The following is a 20,992-nucleotide window of genomic DNA, read 5'->3' on the forward strand; positions in this document are numbered from 1 at the left end:
GTGCAATGGCCATCCATTTACTACCCAAACTCATGAATTTCATCTATCCATCTCTGTTGTTGTCTTCCAGGTTCTCTCTTAGCTCCATTTTAGTTCTTTAGTTTTGATAAGAATGTCCTTTACTTGAGTTTGCTGCCTAATCCATGTGTTGCTCTTCTTATCTAACAGTCTGATTCCCAATATAATTCGTTCCATTCTTTGCTGTGTAGTTCTTAGCTTCTCTTCCATTCTTTTAGTGAGTGCCCAAGTTTCACTTCCATAAGTCATGGTGGGGAGTGTACATTGGTTCCATTATTTTACGTTTCAGACAAATTGGGATATTGCTCCTCAGTATGTGACTATATTTCCTGAATTCTATCCATCCAAAATTTATTCTTCTCTTGATTTCAATCCATTTATCATTATTACAGCTAATGACTTGTCCCAGATAAGTATATGACTTCACCTTTTCCATTACTGCTCCTTCAATCATTATACCCCTTTCTGTGGCATACTTGTTCATGATTATTTTTGTTTTAGCCGTATTCATCTTTAGTCCAAAATCCTTACTAATTCTGCATAACCGATTAAGATTTTCCTCCAATTCTTTGGGATCGTGGCTTATGACTGCAATGTCATCTGCATATCGTAAATGGTTTAGGTACTCTCCATTCACATTGACTCCTTTCTGCGACAGTCTAATCTTCTGAAAGCTTCCTCGAGGGCAGCAGTAAACAACTTTGGAGATATTGTCTCTCCTTGTCGAACTCCTTTCTCAATTTTAAATTTATTACTGTCTTTGTCTAGTCTAATAAAGGAGGTAGCATTCTCATTATTTTCTTTAAAATCATAATATATGGGGTATCTATGCCTTGTCTTTCGAGTGCCTGAAACATTGCCTTATGCTGTATGGAGTCAAATGCCTTTTCATAATCCACAAATGCCAGGCATAATGGTGTTTTATATTCATTTTCTTTCTCCATTAGCTGTGACATTACGTGAAGGTGATCCATAGTTGAGAATCCTGTCCTAAAGCCAGCTTGCTCTTTCTGTTGATTCTCATCAAGTATTCTTTCTAATCTGTTAGTAGTGACCCTTGTGAACAACTTGTAGATGTGGGATAACAAGCTAATTGGTCTATAATTCCCAATTTCTGATTTATCTCGTTTCTTATGCAGCAAAATTATGATTGCATATTCCTCTCCTTAGGCACCACACCTTTTCTAATGCATTTTGTGAAGAGTCTTGCCAGTTTTTGTGCCATGTCTCTTCCTCCCAAATTTAACAACTCTACAGTATAATTCGTATTTCTGATTCAACACATGTTTTACCTCATCAGGTATGTTGTATGTGTTACTAATTTGCAGTCCATCTTCCCCACTGCTGGCATCATTCCCTCGCTCCTTGTATAACTCTTTATAGTAGTCTTCTGCTATTTGAATTATGCATTCTCTGCTATTCATAAGTACACCATTGCTATTCTTCAGTTTCAGTATCATTTGTCTCTCTGTATTACTGCTCATGACTTGCTGATTTAAATCCTTTGTTTTCCCTTAATGCTTGTTCTACTTTTCCTGTGTTAAAATTTCTAATGTCTTCTCTGAGTCTCTTTCTAATGGCTTTGCATAACTCAGTATACTCAATTTTCTCCCTGTCAGTGTTTTTCTTGCTCTTCATTTTTTGTCTTCAGTTCATCATGACAAGTGTTTCTTGACTGATTTTTTTTTTCTTTGGATTTCTTTTTACCTATAGGTTTCTTGGGCTTTATCACTTTCAGAAAGTTGTAATATTCCTCGTCGATATCTTGGTCCTGAGCAGTCTGCAGAAGCTCAAACTTGTTCTTAAGTTCCAGTACATACTGCTTTTTCTCCTCTTCTGTTATCTCAAAGACCTTTGTATTATTTACTCGAGTCAGTTTTTTCCTTTCTTTTCTTACATCTATATCAAGTGTTCATCTTATCATTCTGGGATCATTTCCAACATTTACCTTGTTCAGGATAGTAACATCATTCACGATATATCTTCTGTTAGTGAGGATGAAGTCAATTTCATTAGTTGTTAATCCATTTGGGCTCTTCTATGTCCACTTTCTGTTCACCCTTTTCTTGAAAAAAGTGTTCATTACTGACATTCCTCTAGATTCTGCAAATTCCACAAGTCTTTCACCAATTCCAAAATTTCCTATAGTTCCCCTTTCTGGTTCCCCTTTCCAACCTTAGCATTGAAGTACCCCATAATGATAGTGTAGTGAGTTTTCTGTTCATCTAGAAGACTCTCAATTTCGGTGTACATTTCTTCAACCTCTTCATCATCATGGCTCGATGATGAAGAGTCTTAGAGAATTAAAGAGAATTAAAACCAATAGTACCTAGTACTATGCATGGATTGAAGGCCAGGAAGACAGAAGATGCTTGTTTACATTAGACTTGATTTTCTGTAATTTTCAGGAAATACATCTGTGAAGGAAGGTTGTTTCAGAAAGAAATAGGGATAAATGAAGAAGAGGAAAAAGTTTGGTTTCTGTGAATTTCAGAGTTGGACAGTGAATGGGTGCTGACTGTTTGCAGCACATGTTTGAACTGGTTTGGAAGAGTGCAGGGAAATCACATGTGCCAATTCAGAAGAACTGTGCTCATGGAAGTATCTATAGAAAAGGCATTCAGTTGAAGGACATCTATGAGACATATATGAGAGGTTTTGTAAGAGATAGATCATTAGTTAACTTGGCTGCCATCTTTTGAAAGCTTGAGAGAGGTTTTGGGTCACAGAGAAGAGATTAGGTAATCTATAGTGACAAGAGTAGATCTACTAAAGCCCCTGATTTAGCTGATCTACTCTTGTCACAAGACTACTTCCATACAGCTACCTAATTTAGTTAAATTTGGTCTTGAACACAGGTTTTTTTTTTTTTTTAGTTTCTAATTTTATAAAAGTTTGACTACATATTATAGTTAAATTCAAACGAGGTGCAATTGGGTTTTTTTTTTATCCTGTCCTCTAGTAGAAATTTAGCAGTTTCAATTATTCATTGTGATTTTATATTTAGTTAAAATAATAAATTTTTATTCACTAACAGTAATGGAGGTTGTATTAATTTTTAGGATGGCATCACAGCTGAGATTACAGCCCTAGCTCAAGGTTATAATGAAATTGGTGATCTTTTGAACAGATTAAGAAATGTAAGTGGGAGTTGCAGTATATAACTGTTTTTATTATGTACTGTAGATCAACAGATTATAATGTTCTTTATTCTAATGTATTTTTGCTATCCATATACATAGATACTGCACATAAGCAATTTACAAACTTACTACACCATGCAATTAATGCAAAATGTACAATCTTTATTTACTTATTTTATACTGTTACATATTTTGCATTACATAATACTGTACTATAAGAGTAGAATTGCATTAAATTCAAAGTTTTCTTTGCTCTTTTACTGATTTCTTTAAGTACTGATAATGTTCTTTTGATATAATGGCCATTTTTCTCATTCACCTGGGTCATTATAAAGAGCTTTGACTGCAGTAGCTCTCTAAGTCATGACAGTTTCCTAACAGAAATACAAACAACATCTTCATTTGTACAGGCAAACATGCGCAACACTGTTGAAGAGTTGACTACCCAATACAACATGGGCCAACTCAGAACAATAACTGGCATGACCATGCATCGCATACTTGCACGTATGGGCTATACCAGCAGATGACCTCTATGGCATCCTCTTCTAACCAAGGTTCATTGGCGTAAAAGACTTGCCTGGTGCAAAGAGCATGCAAGTTGGACATTAGAAGAAGGTGTGCTGGTCAGATGAGTCACGTTATTTACTCCACACTGTGGATGGTCATGTATGGATTTGGCGTCAACAACATGAGGCTCTTGATCCACCATGCATGGTATCAAAAGTGCAGGCTGGTTGTTTGGTGTGGGGCATGTTTCACTGGCAGGAACTTGTACCCCTGGTGCATGTGGAACAACATATCAGTGGTCTCCACTATTGTCAACTGCTTGCTGACTGTGTACACCCCACTATGTTACACTTTTTTCCTGAATGACAATGGTGTCTTCCAAGATGACAATGCACCGAGCCATTGAGCACTTGTGCAGGAATGGTTTGAGGAACACAGTCCTGACTTCCAGCATATCGATTGGCTTCCAAACTTCCCTGATATCAATCCCATAGAATACTTGTGGGACACTATGGAAAGGCATATCAGGCATCTGGATACACCAGTCACCTCCATTGCTGGGTGCATTACACAGCTTGATTGGCCATACCTCCTGAACACATCTTGTTGAATCAATACCATGCTCGATAGCTGCTGTACTGAGGGAAAAAGGAGGACCTACGAAGTATTAGGTAGGTGGTCATAATTTAGTGATCAATCAGTGTATATCAAGACTTAACCATAGATGAGGAATTGGTTCAGATCATAAAATAATCTATCAAAATGCACTGTTTCAGTGGCAGAGCATGTTTTCAAAGAGAATTATGAAGGGCCACGATAGCAGTTAATTCACTTTTGCAGTTAGGCTGCACTTGAAAAAATGACCTACAAGTTCTAATCCTTCAACAAAATTTCTAGCTCAACTACAGTAGGTTCCTCCTCTTCATCATTACAAATTTCAGTTGTTCCATTATGTCTGCAATGAGTTTTTCTTCATTTGTGGTGCCTCTGTAGCCAGGTGGGCAGGAGCAGCAGTGCGTAGCACATGCTTCTTGATTAGACCGGGGTTTGAGCCCGTCACCACCAAATACGGAGAATGCGGAAAGGTCAGGGAATGACCACCGCATATCCTGGAGCAATATGGCCTTAGTTGCTAATGCTCCTAAAAACCAAACAAACAACATCTTTATTTGTGCTTATCCTGAAGCACACAATATCTGCATCCAATTAGTTGTAGTCTGCAAAACACATTTTCTCTAAGTTTAGGTGATTTTCACATCCTAAAAAATGTATGAATGAAAATGAAGCATGCGAAGCTTCATTCATTGCATCATTTAAGATGAGAAATCAGTCATGTTTGAAGCAGTTGGCAATCACTTTTTTATCAGCCTCATCCCATGTTGAAACACACAAATGTATATTGCCTGCGTTCATCGATTTTGTGTTTTGCTTTTGAGGCACAACATAATTTTGTTTAATAGCATTCTTCAATGTCTTTGTAATGCTCTAGATTACACCTTGATCAAGTGGCTGAAGAACTATTGTCATATTGGGTGGCAGGTACTAGACAGTGATTGTATATTTTGCAATAAAGGGGCGCAGTTATATATGCAGCAGAATTTTTCTATTTTTCCCGCACATCTTGTCATCTAAGTTTGTAGATTTTTGATGAAATCCCAGCCATTTTTGGTTTGCTCGATACATAGTCAGTAATGGCTTCAAACCTTTAAAAGTATGAGGGTTTCTTGGCTTTCCCAGTGATTAGGAGAATAAGCTTCTCTGTGCCAGACATTTGCTACATGAAGAATGGCAATCTGTTGTTTTGCCTTTTTTCACCACTACTTTCCTCACCTTTAAATGTAAACATTTTATCTAATAGCATCTTAAAAAAAAGTCCAGTTTCATCAGCATTGAAGATGTTATTCTGGGCATATGTTAATGAAAAAAATGTTTTTTTTATGAAAATGTTTTAAATGATTCCCCTTCCATTCCTTCATTTCAATGTTGGCAGCTGCACTTTTGCCACACAATTTTTTAGTATTAGTTAGTGGCAGATGATCCAAGAAAGCAAGCTAATATAGCATCAGCTAACAAAAAAAAAACGACCTTTCTATATCATCTGTCCATCCTCTCATATTGTTTGTCTAGTTCTTCCCTGAATTTATGCAAAATACCTACTTCCATGACACTAGTGTAACTTTATTCAGTCAACTACCCACTGGCTGAAGGCAAATTTCCACTTCTCTGTCTTGAAACCATCCTTCCTCAGTTTGAATTTATGTCCCCTCCCCTCAGCTGCAGTTAGAGAAATGATGCCATCAATACTGAACTGACATATCACAAGTATGAAATTTTCTGAAATTATCCATTAGAAAATGCAACCTTGGTTTTTAAAAGAATTCCATCTGTGGGAACATTTTTGCATGCATCTCATCATTAGCTATTCCAAAAGTACCTTTTTAAGATCTGAATACTTTGCCTTTCATGCTGTGATCCTGCTGGTACAACAGATTTCTCTAAGCTTTAAGTCTTTTTTTTTATCTTTCAGATGAACTGTGTATGCTTAGGAATATTGAATCGTTCAGCAGTAGTGGTCTGAGAACACATGCCATTATCTACAGCATGTAAAATCGTAATATTTGTCTTTAATTAAAGCTACTTACTTTGTAGAAGCCATATTTATACAGCATATAAAGACCAACAGTCTTTACATTCTGTATAATAAAATGAACTTTTAATCAAAGTTAATTTCATTACATTAATAAGTGTGAAAAATTGCCATTGGGAATCACTGACAAGTGGTTTCTCATGGTCAGGCAAACTCATTAGCTGCAATATTATTTCGAAGTAAAATAGCATTAAGTTTATAGGAAATTGGTCAGGCCACATAGGTTGTTATAATGTGCTGGGACGTTAAAAAGATGGTCACTATAAAGACCTTTGAATCTATATCAATGTGACTTGAAAGGTACTGTATTATCAACAAAATACTTAACTTTGAAATGAAAAAGAATCTACCATAGAACTTTTTTTTTGTAATTTATTAGTTATTGTTTAAAAATGCAATAATGACAACTTATTTTGTATTGCTTTAGGACCATTTATGTGAAGATTATACTGCCCATTTGATACCGTCCTCTCAAACTATATCTCGAATTAAACTAAAAATATTTGGTCATAGTGGAACTGGGAAGACTACTTTCTTGGAGTCACTTAAGTGTGGATATTTCAGCAGCTGGTTTAGGCGATCCAGAACTCCATCCTCACTTTCACCTATTGTTAATAGAAATAAAAGAGGTAATTTGGAAAAATTAATACAATAAAGAAAGAAAGAAAGAAAAAAAAATATATAGTGCCTTTTTCATTAGTATTTCAAACTAGTAATATATTTTTTAACTTTGATTTCACTGTAACTTGGTTGGCTAGTTACAGTGAAATCACTTTAATTTGGTTGGCTAGTCAACCCTTTCATTTAACAAGTTGTTAAATGTAAGGATTGACTTTTTTTTTCTGCACTACAAAATTTTGTGATTTAAAAAAAAAAACTTTTAAAGTAAATTTGGAATCAGGTGATAGTCTTTTTCTTAGACTGAATAGAAAATAAGTAAAACTCTTTGGAAGCTGTGATTTTAAATATTTTAATCATTACCTACCATTAATTGCTATGTTTGGAGGGCAGAGAAACCTCAAAATGTCTGGGAATATGTAAAGGAGTCTCCAGGGCATGCCAGATATTAAAATCCCCTTATGTCTGGTGTACTCTGGGATAAATATGCTAAAATATCAGGTTTCCACATATCCATCATCTATCATCTATAATCCAGATTATTATTAACTCTGGCACCTCCATAGCCAGGTGGGCAGGAGCAGCAGTGCGTAGCACATGCTTCTTGATTAGACCGGGGTTCGAGCCCATGACCACCAAATATGGAGGATGCGGAAAGGTCAGGGAATGACCACCACATATCCCTAGAGCATATGGCCTTAGTTGCTAATGCTCCTAAAAACTAAAAATAACATAAATATTATTAACTCCATTTATTGTGAGCATTGAAGATGGTCATTACAGCATAAAGCAGCTCACTTTTCCAAATCACCTTTTCTGTTTAAATATTCTTCCAGGGGTGATTATTATTATTAAATCTAAACTGTAATGGCTCTTTTTTAGAATTCAGGAGAGAAATACACATCTTCAAGTGCTTTGCTAGTCAGGATTGTGTCTGCTTATTGGTTGCATAATGTCAGAGCTACAACCACTTAATTAAGGCTTTTTTGAGTTGAGGAGTTATCAAAATGCTAAGTCCATCCTTTGCCACTCAAGTGCCTTGTAGCTTTTCCTTGAAAAGATTGGGCATTGGAAGCCAAATTCCTTTTCTATTCTTTTTCAGGTATTTTTATTTATTTTCCATTCGGCAACCTTAATTTTATTCAGTATACTTTCTTTAAAAAGTTTATTTCAGTTTGTGACAGCTTTTGCCACTTAAAGAGATATATCAGTTCTAATCTCAATTATGTTTATTTCCAGTTCCAGTCTGTCAAACCCCATGTACTTTTCCTGACAGAATTTCAGTTATCAGATGATTCAACCACTGCTCATGTCAGTTGTCCGAAATATTTGCTGTATGAATCCTTTTAATTCAAAGGTGGTACTTGTTTCTGATATTCCCTGCCAGAGACTTAGTAATTTGGGATCTCCTGTTTTCAATCTTCTCTAGCTTAAAATCTCTGCCACATTCTGTAAAATTCATCTGTTGCCTCTATCGTTCTCCAAACTCTGCTAATCACTTGGAACTCTTTGACTTCAGAGGAAGTCAGAGTTCCAAGAGTTGGACTTTCTCCAGTCCAACTTTCCTAACAATGAGGTAATTTTCCTTTGTGATTTTGCCGAGGCTTTTACAATTACTAATGACTTTTCACAGATTGTTCATTTACCCACCAGAATACCAGACAATCCTAACCAAACAGCCAACATGGTTTACCTTTTTCTCACAAACAACCCTTCTGTTTGTTTGTTTGTTATTTGGTTTTTAGGAGCATTAGCAACTAAGGTCATATTGCTTCGGGGATATGCAGTGGTCATTCCTTGATCTTTCTGCATCCTCCGTATTTGGTGGTGACGGGCTCGAACCCCGGTCTAATCAAGAAGCATGTGCTACGCACTGCTGCTCCTGCCCACCTGGCTACGGAGGGGCCAAACAACCCTTCTGAGTACATGGGTGAGGTGAAGGATCTTATAGGCACCTCAGATCACAACTTGGTGATGGTCTCTTCTCCAATGGAGACTTTCTCTTGTGGCCATTCTCAACCTTGTGTTGTTTGGCATTACAAGAATGCAAAATGAGATGACCTGCGAGATTTATTTTCTTATTTTCCTTGCTTGGAATACTGTTTTAAATTTCTGATGTCAACATTTGCTTAGCACAAGATATCCCAAAAACAGTTGAATCATACATGTTTGCCGATGACCTGATTATCTCTTGTCAGTCACAAACCATGATTTCGATTGAAAGGCAACTCCAAATGTCCATAGACAGAATAAAATTGTGGGTGCAACGGAATGGCTATTCATTAGCAGAAAATAAATCAACTGCAATTCATTTCTGTAAAATACGAAAATTGCATCCAGATCCTGAAATACATTTAAATAACAATCTGATTCCTCTTACCAACAATTTTCGTTTATTGGGTTTATACCTTGACAGTAAGCTTAACTTTTCCAGTCACATAGCCTACCTTAGAACGGCCTGTCAAAAGAAATTAAACATCTTAAGAGCCATGTCATCTAACTCCTGGGGTGCTGATAGACTCTCTCACACATCTTTATAAAAGTTTTATCCGATCCCGCTTAGATTACGGGTCACCTGTCTATGACTCTGCAAGAAACAATTCCTTGCTACGTCCGAATACTGTTCAACATAGTGCCCTAAGGATAGCCACAGGAGCCTTCAGAACGTCTCTAGTCAACAGCATGTATATTGACGCAAATGAACCGCCGTTACACTTTAGACGAAAATCCTTACTATGTAGCTATGCTGCAAAAATAAAAAGTATTCCATCTCATCCTTGCTGGGAATACCTGTTTGACCCTCAGAATGAAATGCTCTATCGTAACAAACCTAATGAAAACCGCCCTGCTGGTATTAGATTGCAAGAACTGATGCACAGTTGGAATATTAACTTCCAACGTATCCTTGAAGACGTAGATCCTCCTGAACATCCCTGGTCTCATTACTCACATCTTTGTGATAATTTCTTTCTGAAATGGAGAAAAGGATCCCTGCCAAACAACAACTTCCAGCAGCTACATAAAGCCCATGCCTTAGAAAACGCAGAGAAATGTCATGTATATACAGACGGCTCCAAAACAGATGAAGCTGTAGGTGCTGCAGCAATTTCTGCTGCTTTTTCAATAGCTGTGTCTCTTCCTACAGAATGTAGTATCTATACCGCAGAACTGTATGCAATAAAATTAGCTCTAGATAACATAACCAAACAGCAAATCAGAAAAGCTCTTATATACACCGACTCCTTAAGTGCTGTCACTGCCATTCAATCTACTTCTTTTTCCCAACATCCCATTCTGAAACAGATACGTTCTCAATTATACGAATATCAAACATCCAAACAGTTGGTTACCTTCTGCTGGATCCCTGGGCATGTCGGCATCCCAGGTAATGAAAGTGCAGATCGTGCTGCCAAACATCCTACCAATGGATCATTCTATCATCTGAAAGTTCCACACGTTGATTATAAATCAACTATTAAAACAGCATGTAGACGTCAATGGACTAATCTGTGGCAAACACAAGTAAATAATAAACTGTTTCAGATTAAAAAAGAACCTCAGTTGTGGACTTCTAGTTTCAGGAAAAGCAGACGTGAAGAAGTGATTTTGGCAAGACTCCGTATTGGGCACTCATACACAACTCATTTATTCTTGCTTTTGGGAGAAAACCCACCTCAATGTCCATTCTGTCAGACACAGCTAACAATCAAACATATTGTTAATCAACTGGAAGAAGTGATTTTGGCAAGACTCCGTATTGGGCACTCATACACAACTCATTTATTCTTGCTTATGGGAGAAAACCCACCTCAATGTCCATTCTGTCAGACACAGCTAACAGTCAAACATATTCTAATAGAATGCCCTAATTATTCAAGTAACCGGAAATCCAGTTTTTGTTCTCCATCCAATCTGCTGGAACCTTCAAATTTACTACATGTACTTGGAAATAATGCTAATTTTGAAGCACTGTTTAGATACTTATAAAGCATAAATATTTATAATCGCCTCTGATAACCATTATATTAATAACTCAGTCATAAGTTAATAATGAAAAGGCACAATATGGCCCAGGAGGCCCTTGTGCCAAAAAACCCCACAACAACAACAACATTTGCTTAGCACATTTATTGGAACTTGGTTTTCCAATAAATGTGCTAAGACTGTTCAAGAGAAGAATGTTGCATTTCGTAATTGGCTTGTTTCCAAATATTCAGTTTCATTTTCTGCCTATGCCAAAGCTCGCATCAATTGTAAAGCAGTAATTAAATAGTCCAAACTAGATTTTGAACAGGGTGAGAGTAGAAAATGTTCTTGTGCAAATGGTAGCTGAGCAGTCTGGTCTCTTGCCAAAGCTATTAGCCACAACTTTTGCCCATCTCTGTTCAGACCTCTGTCAAAACCAGATGGTTCTATTGCCACTTCATTCAGCCAAGGATAAAGCTCACCTGCTAGCATCCTATTTTAATTCCAATGTTACCAAGATTAATGACCTTGGTAAATCCACCTCCCACCATTCCCAGTATGCTCCATTCAATGCCTCCTGTGGTCTTCTATCCAAAGGATGTCAGAAGGATCTTGAGGAATTTTGATGCTAAGAAAGCTCCGGGTCCTGATGGTATTTCTCCACTTGTTCTCAAAACCTGTGCTCCTGAACTTGCTCCTGTTGTGTGTTGCCTCCTTTTTTCACTTTCTTATTTCAAAGGTGTTTTCCCTTCTGCTTGGAAATTTGCTCACTTTCAGTCAGTTCCTAAAAAGGATGACAAAACCCTCCCATCAAATTATTGTCCCATTGCAGTTTATTCTACTCTTTCCAAAGTAAGAAATCAATTAACCACCAACTTTTAACTATCTAGAAACCTTCCATCTGAATGAATCGCCATTGTGGATTCCATCGGTGTCAATCCGCTGACAATATTTGGCTTATGTTACCCATCTATTGACAAATTCAGTTGAAAAGTTTGAAACTCAAGCAGTTGCTCTTGACATTTCAAAGGCTTTTGATGATGTTTGGGATAAAGGCATTCTAAATAAGATTCCATCTTATGGTTTTCCAACTGTTTTTTTGTAATTGGGTTTTTTCTCTGACCACTCACTGCAGCTGATGGTAGTTGGCTGTTTTCTGAGTTCTCCACTAATGCTGGTGTTCTTCAAGGTTTGTTCTTTCTCCCACTCTTTTCCTTATGTATAATAATGATCTTCTTCCATTGACTGGAAATTCTTTCCATATTTTTGCTGATGATAGTACACTGAGTGGACAGAAATCATGGGATAACTACCTAGTAATGTGTATGCCCATCTTTAGCCCAGATAAGAGCACTCACAGTGAGGCATGGTTCACTAGTTCACAAAAGCGTTCCACAGGTATTTCGATCCATGCTTGCTGCACCGCTGTCCATAACTCTGTCGCATTCCTGGGTGGATGATCCAAAGCTCGAATGGACCTTTCCACAGCATCCCAAAGATATTCCAAAGGTTCATGTCCAGTGAATGGGGAGGCCATTCCATTGTGGTAAAATCTGCAGAATGCTCTTCAAACCATATTCTAGTCACCACGGCTCTGTGGGGAGCTGCATTGTCCTGCTAGAAGAGTTCATTGCCTTGTAGGTGCACGATGACCATGAAGGGATGCAGATGATCTGCAAGGATGGACACGTATCCTGGACCATTCAGAGGTGCATCTAGCCATACTAGAGGTCCCAACCTGTGCCAGTTGAACACACCCCAGACCATTACCGGTAATGGTCTGGGGTGTGTTCAACCACCTTCCACCTGCCTGAACAGTTCCTTGTTGACATGATGGATGCATAGCTTTGTACGGTTTCCACCAGATAAGCACCCTCCTGTCTGCTTGAAATAACTGGAAACGGGGACTCATTGGACCAAGAGACCTGTCTCCAATCATCCAAGGTCAAGTGCCGATGTTCTTTCACCTAGTTGAGGCATAGAGTCCTGTGTCGTGGTGTTAGCAATGGGAATCTGGTGGGTCCGCAGCTCCCATAACCTGTTGTGGCTAATGCCTGATGGTCTTGGTGGAGACATTTCTAGCCCTCCTTCATTGAAGTTTGAAGTCGGCAGTGATTTGTGCCACTGTCGCTTTCTAGTTGACTGAAACAATGTGAGACAGATGTCAACAGCCACATTCATCCACCACTTTTCTCTGCTCATAGTGCTGTCCACGATGAGATGTTATTCTGGAAATGGCATATTCCGGTCTTGATACTGTTGAACAGGGATAGTGCAATTTCTGTACCATTTCTGCAATAGAGTGACCCATGCATTGGGCACCCACTATCATCCTTCTTTCAAAGTCAGTTAACTTACGATGTTTATCCATACTGACATCGAATTACTGCCTACATGAATGTGGTGATTCAATGTAACTGTATACGCCAAGCGGTGGGTTCATCCACTAGCGAGAAGGGTGACAGCGTCGCTTTGCCCAGGAACCAGGAATCCCATGAACTCTGTCCTTTCAGTGTACATTCTTCAGAGAGACCTAGAGAGACTTCAGGAATGGTCAGAAAAATGGCAGCTATGCTTTAATCCAACAAAGTGTAAGGTATTACACCTGGGAAACAGTAATCCCAAAATAACTTATTCACTTGGTGGGGTTCAACTGAATCCAGTACTGGAGGAAAGGGACTTGGGTGTTATGATATGGTCAGACATGAAATTCTCTGAGCATTGTAAACAGGTTGCAAGGAAGGCCCATGGTGTCCTATCTATGATCTATCGAACTTTTGCAAGTAGAGATAGGGACGTGATAATCCCATCATATAAGGCTTTTGTTAGACCACACTTGGAATACTGTATTCAAGTATGGAGACCGCACCTAAAGAAAGACATCGAGCTTCTTGAAAGGGTGCAAAGATGGGTAACTCGCCTGGAGAGATCGGCAAAAGGGCGTCCTTATGAAGAAAGACTTTGAATATGGTTGCAGAGTTTGGAAACTAGACACCTTAGAGGAGATTTGATTGAGGTGTTTAAGGCTCTGAGAGGTATTAGTAAAATGAATGAGGATGAAATTTTCAAGATTATAAATGATGCTAGAACTAGGGGACATAAATTCAAGTTACGGGGGGGAAATGTTTAGATTGGACTGCAGGAAGTTTTATTTTAGCCAGCGAGTTATAAATTATTGGAATAAGTTGCCTACATGGGTGGTAGAGGCTGACAGTTTGGGGAAATTCAAAGGTCGTCTGGATATAGTACCTTTGGGTCAGGGAAGTGCATAGGATGATAGGTTTAATTTCCTTTTCTTTTATTAATTATTATTATTATTATTTATTTTTTTTTATCATTGTTTTATTCGGGGTTTTTCTTTTTTTTTTTTTTTTTTTTGGCTGGTGCAGCATAATTTGAGAAAACTTGCCCTCCACAAACAGCTTCAACTTCTCGAATATCCACTACCAATACCTTAAATGCTTGATCTCTAGGTAATTCTCCAGTGGGGCAAAGATTACTTAGTTGATTTCAATCTTTCTAAAATTCAATCCTGTCTTATATCTCACAAAATGGATTCACAAAATCAGATTTCTAGAAATTCTACAATTTCTAGATTTCTACAATCAGATTTCTAGGTCATATATCTCTGTTTTTTGTAATTGGGTATCCAGTTTTCTCTCTGACCACTCACTGCAGGTGATGGTAGATGGTCGTATTATAACTTCTCCACTAATGCTGGTGTTTCCCAAGGTTCAGTTCTTTCTCTCACTCTTTTCCTCTTGTATATTAATGACCTTCCATTGACCTTGGGGTATTACATCATCTAGGTTTGGGAGGGGGGTTAATAGAGGGGGAGTGATTAGCGGTGTGCGTCAACACTATCAGCCTTCTGGTGCAGTTTGTCCTATTCTATTGCTTACGTTTTGGTTGGTTTTTGCGTTTTATATAATTGTGATTTTTACATTTTTTATAATAAATACGCAATATTTGTCTATCATTATGGCGTCGCGGGATAAAGAAATATAGCGCAAACTTGAGTGTTACACAAAAAATTAGAACTGATTGAGAAGCTTGAAGGTGGTATAACTATTTTTTTTTTTTTTTTATGAAAATCCCAAACACAAAAAAGTATCAACACCTATAGTACTTAGTACCGTGCATGGGTTGAAGGAGAAGTATGGGGGGAGGGGATGCCGAAAACTTTGCTCTAGAGACTAAACATGGGTTTCACCACTTCAAGCCTCCAATAAGCAAAGTGGTGGTATTTCACCGGTTGATGAAAGTTATCTACCACCTATATAGTCAAAAAGCAAACAATTTCAGACATTTGCAAAAATAAAAAAAAAACTTAAGGAGTTTCCATTAAAATACAGTGTAGATCAGCGGTTCCCAAATTACTGAGATTTATGGACCCCTTCAAAAATCAAAACATGTTTTCAGACCCTTACATATAATAATAACTTTATTTATCATCAATTTGCTATATAGAATGAATAATTTGAAATATGGATACAATTATATATACTAACCGTATAAAAAATAAGTAATGTTCTTTAAAGAAATTCATTGCAATTCTATTCGTATATTTTTAAGAAAATAAACACATATCTTGATACTTTCTGAACATTTCGCGGACCCCCTGGAACTGGTCTATGGAACCCCAGGGGTCTGCAGACCCCAGTTTGGGACACACTAGTGTAGATAATTGTTCCAAGACTACTTCTACATTGGTAGTAGAAAACATATGAAAGTGGTCAAACATAAAAACCTAGAGGAAGCAGTGTATAAGTGGTTTTTTCAGCAGCACTCAAGTGGTGTTGTTGTTAGAGGTGTTGAGTTAAAGTCAGCTGCTGAAAGGCTTGCTAAGCATATGGGCCTAAAATTTCCAGGGAGTGATGGATGGCTGTGGCGTTTTCGAAAGTGCCACAGCATTGTTAATTAAAGAACCTGTGTTCAATCTTTAGGTGCAGATGAAGAACAAGTTGAGGCTTTTAGAAAATATCTAAATGACCTCATTAAAAATGAGGGCCTCATTTTATCACAGCTTTATAATGCTGACAAGACTAGGCTTTTTTATCGTGCTGTTCCTGAAAATACCCAGGCTCACAAGCACGAAACAAGCACCCCTGGTTGTAAGCTAAATAAGGAGCAAATTTCAGCTTTATTTTGTGCAAATGCTGATGGCTTGCATCGGCTTAAGCCTATGGTAGTTAGTAAGGCAATAAAACCCCGTGCCTTAAAGGATTTAATGAACCAGTTACCAGTAATATATTCCCACCCAAAAAAATGCTTGGTTACAATGGATATTTTCTGTGACTGGTTCTTTAATCGTTTATTCCTGATGTGCAGTCCTATTAGACAGATGTGCTGAAATTTCCTTCTCATGAAATAAAGGCTGTTTTAATGCTAGATAATGCACCTGCTCACCCTAATGCTGAGAGGTTAGTTATCAGAGATGGGAAAATTAAATTTGTTTTTTTGCCTCCTAACACTACTTCACTGATCAAGTCGATGGATCAGGGTGTAATCATTGCATGTAAGAGGTTGTATAAGAAGAAGTTTTTGGAAGAGAGATGATGGTTGTTTTAGATGAAACAGAAGATGCAGAAGAAGATACAAGAGGCACCAGGACACTGCAAAATTTACATGCATACAACATCAGATCTGCTATCTTCAACTTAGCAGCTGCGTGGAAAGTTGTGAAAATTACTACCTTGGCCAATGCTTGGAAGAAGTTGTTGTGCGACGTAGAACCTGAAATGGACTTTGAGGAGTTGAGGCGTCTAATTTTCAGGACACTCTTTGCAACAAAAATGCAACTGAGAATGACGTAGAACAGTGGCTCCAAAATGATGAAGGTGATCCGGGCTATCAAATATTTTCTGAGGTAGAGATTGTGGAAAATATTCTTCATGGAGAACAAGAGGACATGATGATGACAAAGAATCAGTTCCACCTCATATTAAATTGTCTGTTATAAGACAACGTATGGATGACATCATACATTATATTGAATCATCATGTGCTTCCTTATTATGAACATTTCAGAGAATTTCGATTTACAGTAATAAGGAAGCAGCACGAAGGTGTAAGGCAACTGTAGCTTGATGATTTCTTCAAGACCACTTCATCAACTAGACCTGTTTCACCAGAACCCTCAACCAGCAAGGAATTAACACCTCTCCCTCCATATGACAGTTGTTTCTGACTCTGAAAATTGGTTCTTTCAATTAAGTTAATATTAATATTGAATATTATGTATATTTTTTTAATTTTTTTTTTGTATTTTTTTTATTCAATGGAGTTTAAGAATTTTAAAGTATTTATTCCCTCTAAAGTGGATTTAAATGAAAAAACTAATGTTCACATTGAAAACAACTTTGTGTGAGCTTTAAGGAAAAAAAATTTTAAAAAGTGGTGGAAAACTCCATTAGTTACATTGTATAGTTTTTGATGTGTTTAATTAAAATAAAGTTTGGTTCCTATTTTTATATTTTTAACAGATGATTTAGTGGCATGTATAAATTACTCAATTTATATTATAATAATATTTTATTCATACTTATACATTATAATAACATTTTAATACAGGAACTCCCCGACTTAAGTAAGGGTTTTGTTCCATGGAACACTACGTAAGTTGGAATTTCCCCCAAGCTTGAGCAGCACTCGCAACAGTGCTCGCTGAATTGATTGAATCAAAAAAGAAATGTTCGATGAACGTGTGAATAGAATTATTTATTCTATTTATTCAATTTTTTTATCTCATATTCAGGAAAAATTACAAAAGCGTGCAATTTAAAAAATTTTAAAATTTTAAAATTACAAAAAAAGAGAGGGACAGGAATAACATCAGTAAGTTTTACCTCTCAAGCATCGTTGCCAAAATCGACGTCTTCAGCTGATAAGTAAGCCACTGCGGAGGTTGAGGGCTGTGGAGATTTAGAAGGGGTTGGCTGCTCAACCTTACGAAAGAACATATTAATGGATGATTGGACAGTGGCTTTTTTCTTTTCATAGTAGATTTCTTTGTAGCAATAAGCATAACATTCACCCCTCTGTTAACTTTAAAGAATCATTTGCTGTCAGGATCCATCTTCTCAAACCTCACCACTGCCGATGCAATTTCACGAAATGCCATTGCCTGGTGATGAAGCATCTCATCTCCTCATTTGGTTCATCTTGAGCTTCATCAGCATTTTCTTCTTTCACTATTGCGTCTTGCAAGTCAATATGTTATTCGTTAGATAATTCCTTCTCTTCTTTCTCTGTTAACTCCTCCACGTCTTTGGCATCAACCTCCAACTTGAAGTAGCTCTGCAACCTTTACAATCTTATCTGTAACTTCTTCATATGATTCATCTTTTTAAAATCCTTTGTATCCTTTTACGTGCCATGGGCATATTTTCTTCCGTGCACTATTTAAACAACTTTTAGTAATTTCTGCTCAGACCTTATTAATGTTTAAGATGGCGTGGTAAATATTGTAAGATTTCCAAAAGTCTCTTAACATAAAATTTTTCTCATCATCTACTGCAGACAATGCCTGAGAAAATGTACGTAAATAGTATGCTTTTAAATTCGAAATAACACCCTGATCCATAGATTGAATGAATGAAGTCGTGTTTGGCGGTAGAAACTCTCATGTTCGAATTGAAATCATCTAGATGCGTAGGATGTCCAGGAGCATTATCTAATAGAAGCAAAGTCTTGAAAGGAACGTCGTTGTCTTTACAATAATTTTCAACCTTGGGAATGAAGCAGCATTTAAGCCAATCCTCAAAGAGAGAGATTGTTATATATGCTCTCTAGTGTGATCGTAAATGCACGGGTAGGGTGGCTTTATTGATGCCCTTAAATGCATGAGGATTTCCAGAATGTTAAGCAGTGGTTTTAATCTGTAATCTCCCACTGCATTAGCCCCAAGAAAGAGCACGGTCCTATCTTTTGACGCCTTGAAACCTGGCATTGTATTTTCTTCTTCGGCATTGTATGTTCAATCTGGCATTTTTTTCCAATACAGAGCAGTCTCGTCTACATTAAAAATTTGCTACATTGAATAGCCTTCATCAACAACTTTTTTCCAACATATCACAAAATTTCTCTTCAGCTGCAGAATTGACAGTGGTGACTTCACTGCATCCTTTAACATTGTGGAAACCAGCACAATGCTTGAAGCTTTTATGCCACCCATTGCTTGCCACGAACTTGGCTTGTGGTTCGCCCTACTTATCCTTAATATCTTTATAAATACTTGTTGCTGTTGCTTGAATGGCCATTGGACTCAGGAGCACTTTCTTCTGAATGTGGTTTTCCATCCATATTATTAACAGCTGTTCCATCTTTGATATAGCACCTGAATGCTGTTTTGTGATCACTGTTGATCTTTAAGTGTATTAATTCTTTGACATGTTCTTTTATACGTGCACTGTCCTTTAAAATAGTATTCACCGTTGAAGCATTGAGATCTAATTCCCTTGCAATAGATGGCAAACTGTGCCCTGTTTCATACTTCTTAATCATTTTCATCTTCATTTTGGGCACCTCCGTAGCCAGGTGGGCAGGAGCAGCAGTGCGTAGCACACGCTTCTTGATTAGACCGGGGTTCGTGCCATGACCACCAAATACGGTGGATGCAGAAAGGTCAGGGAATGACCACCACATATCCCCGGAGCAATATGGCCTTAGTTGCTAATGCTCCTAAAAACCAAAACAACAACAACAACATCATCTTCATTTCTAAATCAATTTTGTATCGTTTCCTGGCACTGCCAGCACTTGCACTTTCCATTGGTCCCCTTTCCCTCCCTTTTCCTTCATCATTGTAATACATAAATAGGAACAAAGAGAAGTTTCTGAAAATTTGTTTTTTATATTTTTTTATACTGATTGAAGATTTCAGTGAAGGGGAACACATTTCACCATAATAGCTTAAAAAAAACTACACAATTGCAGTTATCGGTATTATCGCAAATGCAGTAAGATCGAGTTTACTACCTGTCTATAATTAGATGCACTAACAGAAAAGCCCAATAAACCAGAAAGTGCTAATTGTTTTTGTTTTTTGGTCGTGACCTCCAGAAACATGCTTTAGAAAAAATTGATTCTTATAACGGGAACATATGATAACGATGAAAGGGTAGTGCAATTTCCATTATAAATATGACCTTTTCAAGAGATAAATAAGCTTAGTAATATAGCAAAATTTTCAACTTCCAAGGACTTGGAACAAATTACAAAAAAAAAACCAAAAAAAAAAAAAAAAAAAAAAAAATGTGTTATTGGGTTCACATCACGATAATTTCACAATACCTTACCTCCATTTATTCCTACAGGATGCAAAATATTTTTCCACAATTTTTTTAAGTTTGCACCAGCCGGAAAAAACTTACGTAAAGTCAAATTTCCGTAAGTTGAGTATTATGTAAGTCGGGGAGTTCCTGTACATCCTGTACATTGTAAGTTCGCTTTAATATATGTTTTTATAATACATTTGCTTTAATGGACTTTCAGCAAAGCGGACAACCCTTCCCCCAAATTAGTCCGTTAAATCGAGGGCCTACTGTAATAAGAAAAATATTTGCTAAAAACTAATATCATATCCTAATATTGTTGTTGAACTTGTCTTAATTTAATTATCTAGGTCATAGGTTCTCAAACTGTGGTACTTGTATCATTGGTGGTACACGAACTCATAAGAAAAAAATTTTAAAAACAAATAAATAAAAAGACTGCCATAATTTATAATTTAATACTGTAATGATACAATAGTCTTCCAATTTTTCTTTTAAGTGGTAATGTAACAAAAAAAGTTGAGAACCACTGATCTAAGTCATAGGTTATCAAACTAGGTTCTGTGGGAGCTTGAGATTCTGTGGGATGAGATTTTTAATGGGAAATTAGAGCAGAAGTAGCTGGAATGAGGATTTCTAAGATATATTCTGAGCAGCGATTTTTGAAATATTTCACAAAGTCATGGGGTTTTGAAAAGGAATTACAGAGATCTTTTATATGTTACATTAATTAACATTACATTAACATTAATATGTTAATTGCAGTGGCTGGAGACTAGACACCTGCGCGGTGATCTGATTGAGATATATAAGGC

The 20,992-nt window shown here is 37.1% G+C and overlaps 1 protein-coding gene across 1 annotated transcript in view; it reads left to right on the forward strand.

Moving 5' to 3' along the window:
• The window catches only part of LOC150080700 (death-associated protein kinase dapk-1-like), a 248,550-nt gene that overhangs the window by 80,567 nt on the left and 146,991 nt on the right, over window positions 1-20,992 (forward strand). Inside the window, exons 6-7 of the mRNA XM_090380788.1 lie at window positions 3,081-3,158; window positions 6,746-6,947. Coding sequence (XP_090236914.1) covers window positions 3,081-3,158; window positions 6,746-6,947 — 280 coding nt within the window. The remainder of the gene's footprint in view (window positions 1-3,080; window positions 3,159-6,745; window positions 6,948-20,992) is intronic.

This window comes from Mastigoproctus giganteus, chromosome 9, assembly GCF_048544385.1.
Source record: "Mastigoproctus giganteus isolate SK-2022 chromosome 9, ASM4854438v1, whole genome shotgun sequence".
NCBI lineage: Eukaryota > Metazoa > Arthropoda > Arachnida > Uropygi > Thelyphonidae > Mastigoproctus > Mastigoproctus giganteus.